Raw genomic sequence first — 9,349 nt, 5'->3', positions numbered from 1 at the left:
AAGAAAATTTTAAAACATTTTTAAAAGAACTCTGCGCCCCTGCAAGTCCTCCTGGACAGGAGCAGCAGTAACAGCAACCGTCCTTGTGATACCTGTCAGGCCCCGCCCTGGGGAGACACAGGGGAGTCCTCCTGGGCAGCAGTAGCAGCAGTCCTTGTGAGGCCTGTCAGGCCCCGCCCCGGGCCAGGTGGTGAGTGGCAGGAGCAGGGCCCTCGGGCACTAAAGCATGAGATGAGCAGTGCAATCCTAGCCGCACCTACTCAGTTGTTATTGCCAGGTAAATGTATTTATGACTGCAGGTTAAAGGCTGAGATGAGCGGCTGTGGGGAGCTGCTTCTTCAACAGGTGACACTGAGCACTTTAAGCAGCGGCTGCTAGCTCAATCTACTTTCGAAGGGTCTCCGCTGTGCCGCCATGGGGTTTTCGTTGTGGCAGGAAATAAGAGGAAAGAGGAAAGGGGCGTAACCTGCAAAACTTGCAGTGCACAGGGGGAGGAGAAGGAGCTGCATACTCTTCATGGAGAGGTAAGGATTTCTGCCTTGTCCCGGAGGAAAAACTCTCTAGGAACAGATTCCATACTGGAAGCACATTGGGTGGGTGGGAGACGTTGTAATCGTAGAATCGTGGGGTTGGAAGGGGTCAGAGGGTCATCTAGTCCAGCCCCCTGCAGTGCAGGAATCTCATTTAAAGCATCCAGGACAGATGGCCATCCAGCCTCTGCTTCAATGAAGAAGATATCTGATGAATATCAAGTGCTTGCTTCTGGAGTGTGGATCTTGGCTGTCTGTGTGGGTTGAGGAATAAAGGAGTTATGGAAAGACAGGAAAATGCTGTGCTGAATTCAGGGAGGGGGGCTCCCCTCACTTGGGGAGGAGGCTTTTGTGTAGCCTCTGTCTGTCAGGGACTGGGCAGAGGAGGAATGGTGGAGACCGCCTCCCCAGCCTCACCCTTCCAGAGAAGAAGAAGACAGCTTAGATTTACAACAAGGGTTTGAGGGAGGTCACAGCTCAGAGGAAGATGAGGGGGAAAGTTGGGAAATAATGGGAGAGGAGGAGGAGGAGGAGGAGGAGGAGGGAGAAGCATGGGGGTCACAGCTGATGGACACACTGTCTTCAGAAAGCATTCCTGACCCCCCCCCCCCCTACAAAAACATAGCAGGCCTTGGAAGTTGGAGGGCAAAGACCTCAAAGGCAGAGGGCACTTCTCAGCACCCATAGGGATGACCAATGAGGAAATGGAAGAGACGGATGGGGTGCAGTTTCACTCGAAGCAACATGTTATTCCGAGAGGCTGTATTCCCAAGCCTCTCTCTGTGAATACTGAATAAAAGCTGATGCTTATCCGTTCCTGACAACTTGCCATGGGGTTGGTTCCTCTGACGCCTGATACTATCATACAAACCTAGACAATTGTTTTTCCCAAGCCTCTCTCTGTGAATACTGAATGAAGTTGGTCTATAGCTGTGGGCATCTCATTTTTTTTTTCTCTTCTTTTAGCATGAATTTGGATTCCTAGGTTCCTGTTCAAAACTGAAAATAAAATAAAATAAACCTCCGACCCACTCCTACTGCCTGGCTGGACTGCTCCTTCCTTTGGCTCCTCCCTGCCTCCCTTCTCCTCTGTGGCAATCCTTTCGCTTTGCCCAGTCAGCAGCTGAATTGTGTGCCCTGCTTTCCCTTGCCTATCTGTTCTTTTCCTGAGTGTAGCCACCCTCAGAAAGCAAACTCTAATTTTAATTTTATTCTTTGTACCCCGCACAAAATCTCCCAACATTCAGCTTTGTTGGATACCCACTGATTCTAGTGTCCTAAGAAGAGTGGGAGAAAGGCTTTTCTCTTTCCACATTCTTTGTGTCATGCATAATTTTATAAACTTCTATAGATGTACAGCTTATGCACAAAGGTAAAAATTACAGTAGCTGCCCTGCTGCCCTTTGCTTCTAGCTCTATGGAATGTGACACAGAAGGAAATTTGAGGGGGAAAGATCCCCCACCTTTTCCTTTCCCACAGCTACTGAGCATGCTCAGACCTCAATAGATCTTTTTTGGGGGGCTGTCCTCTTCACTTAAATATTTGTACTTCTGCAAACCTAAATTTTTGATACCTCCCTCTTGTTTCTCATAAAGGCGTCTGGTCTTCTGCAAGCAAGGGTTGTTTTGCCTGTAAATAAGGTTTTCTATTATCTTTCTGAAGGATGAAGGATCTGCTAGATGGTGAGCCAAAAATGGTGGAACATGCCAATACCTTCGAGAAACCTGTAAACGGAGCAGAACAAGTAACGCCTTTGCTTCAAGAGAACAGAGCAATTTATGATTCTGAATATTCAGAGAGGAGAGAAAATTCTGGTAAGCAAGTTAATTCTGATGCATGAAAAGTATTAAGATGGAGACTGGAGACAGATTGTAGTTGGTTGGGGGGGGGTTTAAGAGCGAGCTCTTAAGAATCTCTTTTTGCAGAATGTGAAGTCATGTCATTCCATTTTGTAAGCAGGTTTTGGTAGTTTGCAAAATCCTGCCCAGCCTATGTAGCCATAGGTGACGATGGGCCATATTCACAACAGCGTGGCTGAAAATGAACGTGGGCCATTTTCAAATGAAACAAATAAATTGCATTTAGACTTTGCTACCAAATGAAGCAAAGTGGGTCAGTGAAAAGTGGGTATTAATGAAAAATCACCTGTAGCTGTTGTGATGATGATGGTGATGATGTTATTATTATTAATAATAATAATAATAATAATAATAATAATAACCCCGCCCATCTGGCTGGGTTTCCACAACCACTCTGGGCAGCTCCCAACAGAATATTAAAAACATGATACCAGGTGCTTACAGGAACCTAGAACTAGAACATCGCAGGAAAGAGTGCGCACCTTGTAAGGAGGCTTGAGGTCCTATACCTCTCAGGAGGATTTCGGCATCCTAGAACTGCCTAAGATCTGCTTGCATTGCTCATGCCTATGGAGGGAGGAGAACGATGCAGAAACCCAGAACTGCCCAACCCCTAAGCCTTGAACACCCATCTGCTCTTTGCTATTGGCAGGCCCAGTTTCAGCACCACCTGGCCTTGTTGAAAAGCAAGAGGGACAGTGGGGAGGTCCTCACAGTGAACCAAAGGAAGAGGCTGGAGATGCTGCTGGTAAGTTTGCCTCCTTAGGCAAAGCTGTCTTTGATGATGATGATGATGATGATGATGATGATAAATACCCCGCCCATGTAGCTGAGTTTCCCCAGCCACTGGGTGGCTCTCAACAGAATATTAAAAACACAATAAAGCATCAAACATTGAAAACTTCCCTAAACAGGGCTGCCTTCAGATGTCCTCTCAAAGTCAGATAGTTGTTTATTTCTTTGGCATCTGATGGGAGGGAGTTCCACAGGGCGGGTGCCACTACCAAGAAGGCCCTCTGCCTGGTTCCCTGTAACTTTTTAAAAGGTTCTCTGAATACTGTCATTCTGGGAGTTGTTGTTTTTTCTTCACTTCAATAAAGCTAATGAAATGCAAAGATGCAAATGAGTGGGCAGGTGCTTGTATTAACTCCTGGAAATGGGGTTGCAAAAATAAAAATGGGCATCTGGGGTGACAGAGAGAGGGTCAGGAAACAGAGAAGGCCTTTAACCTGCTGTATATATATGCTACTCCTCAGCTACTGAGGCCCATCCTCATCATCTCCTATGGCTACTTAGGCTGGGCAGGATTTGGCAAACTATGAAAACCTAAAAGGATTGTGGATAAATTAAGATTCACCACCACAACCACCCTGGCTGTTAAATAAAACTTTTTTAGCCATTCTTTTGCTTCCAAGACCGAGCAGGCATTGTGGCATAGAATTATATGAACTAGAAACTTTGTTTTTCAAAAAAAGAAAAAGGAAAAAAAGAATGAAATGTGGGATTCTGAAAAAGTTGGATTTTGCACTGAATATCACAAGTCGTAGTTCCACAGCACTGTATCACTCACGCTGTCTTGGCTGCAGTCATTCATTATTGCTTTTGTTCCCTCCATGCCCAGCATAGAAACTGCCCAGCAGTTGCCCAAAGGGCAAATTGGGGGGCTCCCATCTGGCAGTCATGGTGGTTTCTATGCTGGGCCCCTCCATGTCTTCCTTCCCCATGCCTAGTGCAGATGTGGTTAAGGGAGAGAGGAAGCCACCTGCCCCATTCCAGCAGCTCACAGTCCATTTATCTGCACACAATTCCCCTTTCCCTATAGCAATCAGGTGAGTGGTGAAACAGAAGGTGGTTTTTAATATAGCTAAGCCTTTTGGTTACAAAGGATATGAAGATTTCAATAAATTGCTGCAGCATGACGACCAGAAAACCAATTGGCAATGGCAGGGAAGTCCATATTCATTGCTGCCAGACCCCATGCAGGGGCATAGCTAGCTCCTCCGGTACCCAGGGCAGGGCAAATACAAATATTACCTGGCAAATTAAGATGCTGGAGAGACAATTAGCTATGCTAACAATGCAGGAGATAGAAGCAAAATTGAAATATGCCAACTCCAAATTCCCGAACGCCCCCAAAAATAAATATTTAAATAACAACAACAAAATTCTGGTATTAGGTGTGTGTGTGTGTGTGCGCGCGCGCGCGCGCGCATTTGTTGATGTGGCTATATGTGAAACACCTCTTGTAGGTGAGATCTGTGCTCTTCTTACTTTTTCCCTAGCAATGGTAAATAAAGACCATTATTTGTGTGTGTTAATTTCCTTTCAGGGGGTCACCCTAATTATTGCTGTAAAAGAATCACACCTAAGCGTATCATCTTAATTGCATCCATCATCATCATCGTCGGAATTATCCTCATTCCCCTCTTCCTCACCACCATCCTTGTTCTTGCTGTCCAGAGAGGTGAGTTTTCTGCCTCTTTTCTTAGTGCTTTCTTCCAGGTCTGTCCCAGTCATGACCTCTGTCTTCCATCAGCACTTTGGCTTCTAATAGCCAGTTCACACTTAGCAGCAGCAGTTAGGAAAACAGCTGCCTTTGGCTGGATCCGTATTATCCATGCTCTTGCCAACGGCTCTCTGGGACTTTGGAGGGGATCTTTCCCAACTCTACCTGAAGTTGCCAGAGATTGAACCCAAGACCGTCAGCATGCAAAGCAGATGCTCTGCCACTGAGCAACAAAGCTCCCCCAAGTGATGTGATTCCTCTACTGGTCCTTCCCTTTCCTCTCTCCAAGATGCATCTGAATCCAGGAGCCACAAGAGCTGCTTATTGATTCCTTCTTTGCCCTCCCTCCAAGCCGGAGGTTGAAATGTTATGTGCAGATCACAGTACACAGCAGAACTTTCTCTCTCTTGCAGGGGAAAAATCCAACCAGACTTGCCCTGATGTTTTTTTGAGAGCAACATGCCCAGCTGGCTGGATTGTCTATGAAGGAAAGTGTTATTTTTTCTCAGAAGAAGAAAAAAACTGGACATCTGCCCAGAGTTTTTGCATTTCCCAGGGCTCTTCTCTGGCTGAGATTCAGTGTGAGCATGAAAAGGTGAGACCAACAAATGTATAAAGGTTTGTGAGAATTATCTCCTGCACAGCACCAAGGATGAGCTATCCTTATGGAAACATAAAGAGAATCTGTGACGTAACTTGGCTTTGTCATAGCTTGATGCCAACAAATTATCCATCTTGCAGCCATTATGATCAAGGATAATAGGGATTGTAGATCAATTCCCCAGCAAGTTCCCCATCCCTGCTATATACTCCTCCTTCAGCCACTTTCCTATCCTTCTTGAACTCCTTCCTTCTGCTATCTAAGCCTCTCTTTCTCCAGTCTCACTGCCCAAGTCTCTGTTGGAAGTTCTTGTTCTCCTCCCACAAGTGGCATTATTTGAGGTGGAAGGCTCATATGGAGGCACTGTTCTAAGTTGTTTGTGTGTTTTCAACCAAGGTGTTCATGTTCCGGTTCAAGGGCGAAGCTGACCATTGGATTGGCCTCTGGAAGGACTTCAATGATACCTGGATATGGGCAGATGGGTCAGAATACAGTAACACGTGAGTCCTTGTTCTTCTCCAAATTGGGACTAAGCAGGGACCATGCTGTGTACAGTGAGTTGATCAAACCTGAATCTGCAACCAAAAATCACTCCAGAATCTGAACTTCAAGGAATCAGAATTGCACTCAAAGCATAAACCTCTCAGTAATCTTCCTGATATGTCGGGGTTTCTCACCTCTGACCAGACACACAGAAACATCCACACTGCCGACAAACTCCAGCTAATGCTCTTGAGCTCCTCTGGTGTGGAGAAAGTCCTTGTCTTCCCACTCTCATAAGACTTAAGGTCAATCAATTAAGCTGAAAGGTAGGAGATTCAGGATGCACTAATGTGTTTCTTCATACATTACAAACTATGGAATCGACTCTCACAAGATGGACAGCTTTAGCAGGGAATTAGACAGTCCCATGGAGAACAAGGCTGTTGATGGGACCTGATGATGAGGCATATATCCAGGAATTCAATATCTCCAGGCAGCGTAGCCTTGAATACAAATTGCTGTGGAACAATCATTGGGGAGGGTTCTAGTAAAAGCATAAGTATTGTATTGATTTCTGGGTAAACAGTGAAGAGAAAGGAAACAATACAAAATATCAAGTACAGATCATGTGTCATACAAACAAAGTACAAAAGCACACAGGGTGAAGTTTATCCGTGGATCAGATCTCTCCATAATGTAACAGGTGGTTTCATTAGGGAGGCAGATTTATGAGCATGATCAAGAAACATAAACCAGGTACTCTTAAACTCTCTTAATCTGCTATCTAACAATGCTGAGCTAATCTCCAGTAGCGCTGTCTCCCAAGACCTGTAAGCCAGTCATGCAATGTAAGCAAGCCATGCTTACACAGGCCCCAAATCAATGGATTCAAGTTATAAGAAAGGAGATTTGGACTAAATCTCAGGAAGAACTTTCTGACAGTAAGAGCTGTTTGACAGTCAAACATCCCTTGGGATGTTGTGGACTCTCCTTTATTGGAGGTTTTTAAATAGAGGTTGGATGGCCACCTGCCAAGGGTTCTTTAGCTGTGATGAACACAATGCAACTTGCTTCTGAGTAGACATGGCTAGAGGATTGCACCATAAGTCTCTGAGATGGAAAGTTATGAAATGATCTGGAACTAAGCTCCTATTTCTAATGGATCTGATTCTTGGCTACATAGTTTATGACACTGCCCCACTCATGCAAAACGGAGCGACAAACCTGGCATGCCCATCTCACCTTTCCTCCTCGTGTTGCAGGTTGGTGGTGAAAGGAAGCGAAAACTGTGCCTATCTAAGCAAGAAGTTTGTCATTCCCTCCCATTGCAACATACCAAAAAAGTGGATCTGCAGTCACCCTGATGCATATATGAGGAACAAAAACTCTACAGCAGGAAAACTCATATGCCAAGAGGAATTATGGTAAGTCCCAGGGATGTAAGAAATTTCAATTCTGGCCCATTTTAATCACAATCAGCACTATTTCCACTCTGCTGCAGTTTGATTTCCTTCTAATGCTACAATATTCATCTTACTGTCTACTATTTAACATCGTTTGTGCAACTTGCATTTATTTCTGTGTAAAGGAAACATCAAAACAATGTAAGAAAATATTTAATGACATGCCATTTGTGCACATCGAGACGGCAACAACAATCAGGTGAACAAATACTGATTGTATTCACTTGATTCTCTGACAACAGAGCTGCCACCATTTCCGCTTGCTTTTCTGTTTTTGTCACAATTCTCTGACATCCCTGGTGTGTGTCGGGAGACTACACAGATGAGTGTTCACAGAGGAGTGTTTTGTATGTAGCTTGTTCACAGCTTCATACAAAACCTCAAACGATCTGAACTAGGCTTCAGTGCCTGCACACTTTCAACCTGATCTTTGCATAACAAGTTGTCTTACTTTATAATGAATCTTGAAATCTGTCACCAAGAAGAGAATGGAAAATCATAAGCAGGGACATTGGGCTTCTACATTGAAACTAGCCATTTGCTAACTAAGTGGAGAGGGCACAAGTTGATGGTTCATGGATTTATGCCATTCTGCCAGAATTCCATCAATTTTTTCTTCCATTTCAGATTATTAGAGTTGTGAAGATGACCACCTACACAAAAGTTGACTTGGTGCAGGCTCAATGCGAGACAACTCTGCTGTGGTGGCTTGCCACAGGAAATTGTCATGTGATCATTGCTATAGGATGTTCCAATGGCCACAAGCATAGGTGGCTTTCAAAATGGACTGTCCTTGGTTCAAAGAGCACAGGCATATCAACAGCTATTAACCAGGGCAGCCAGGGACTGGACCACCCCATTCAGAGGCAGGTGTACAACTTGGTTTTTATTAGGGACATCTGGCTGACCCAGACTGACCTATACTGACCCAGACTGGCAGCTCTCATGTTTCTGGCATACATTATTGTGCGGCACAGTTGGGGATCCTGGGCAAAATATTATCCGACTCCTTTCATTTCACCTGGCATTGTCCAGTGGCTCCTCATAGCCAGACGAAGTGTCCACTAGTGCCATCATGTTTCTGCCATCTGTATTCTGCCAGAAATTGTGTCCTTAATATGGAATGCATGCCTCATCCATGGCTGCCAGCTTCTGTGATGGGCTCTCAGGGCTTCCTAGTCCCTTGCCAGCACTTGACACTTTAAGTAGGCCCCAATCCACACCAGCCAGGCAATGGGTCCTGATGAGGCCACCTGTGGACGTTTCGTGAAGGCCCAACCCAGGGCTGGATTAACCTGCAGGGACTGAGCTGCTTCTCTCCACTTGGCCTGGGGCCTGACAGGCTCCATAAAGAAGTGCTGCTGGGCAGAGAGGGCTCCATTTTTGTTTTTGTTTAAAATTTTATTTTTTATCTATGTCATCTTAAATTGTGATTGATATTGTCAGAGCTGCCACCCAGTCCCAGCTCACATAGGACCAAGTCCGCCAGCGTTCACTTTATAAGAGTCTTTATTAAGTTACAGGTTTCATTTCCGAACTGCAGCGTGCAGCTCTACACCTTCTGCCCTAGGTCGGCGAAGACCCGTCTGAGTCCCCGCCTCTTGCACACCAGCTTAATACCCTAGCCTTGCTCCACCTCCTTCGCCTCTCCCTACGTCTCTGGGTCCTTCTGCCCCCCTGGGCCTCCTCCCTTCTACTCTCCTCTGACGCTGACCCCCCTGATCCTTCTGCCTCCTTGCGGCGGGCTTTGGGACCTGGCTCACTCTCCGGGCTGCTTACTGCTCCGGCTTCCGCTGCATTTGAACTTGGCGCGCGCGCCCAACTCTCTACTTTCCTCTTAACCGTTGCCTCGCTCTCTGAGGAGGGCGTGACCACCCCTGACTCGTGCCCTCCCTCCTGCTGACAG

General features: G+C 45.8%; 1 protein-coding gene across 1 annotated transcript; it reads left to right on the top strand.

Moving 5' to 3' along the window:
* Nucleotides 1–2,540: 2,540 nt before the first annotated feature.
* LOC309526176 (C-type lectin domain family 2 member B-like) lies at nucleotides 2,541–8,878 on the top strand (the record flags this gene model as incomplete). The annotated part of the gene is made up of 7 exons (XM_082212091.1): nucleotides 2,541–2,577; nucleotides 3,043–3,138; nucleotides 4,720–4,854; nucleotides 5,310–5,491; nucleotides 5,894–5,997; nucleotides 7,243–7,419; nucleotides 8,071–8,878. The coding sequence occupies 6 exons, from the start codon at nucleotides 2,541–2,543 to the stop codon at nucleotides 7,406–7,408; spliced, it is 720 nt and encodes a 239-aa protein (XP_082068217.1). The 3' UTR covers nucleotides 7,409–7,419; nucleotides 8,071–8,878.
* Between the last annotated feature and the right edge of the window lie 471 nt (nucleotides 8,879–9,349).

Source organism: Podarcis vaucheri (assembly GCF_965113315.1).
Source record: "Podarcis vaucheri genome assembly, chromosome: 2".
In the NCBI taxonomy this organism is placed as follows: domain Eukaryota; kingdom Metazoa; phylum Chordata; class Lepidosauria; order Squamata; family Lacertidae; genus Podarcis; species Podarcis vaucheri.
This window is presented reverse-complemented; position numbering and strand designations above follow the sequence as displayed.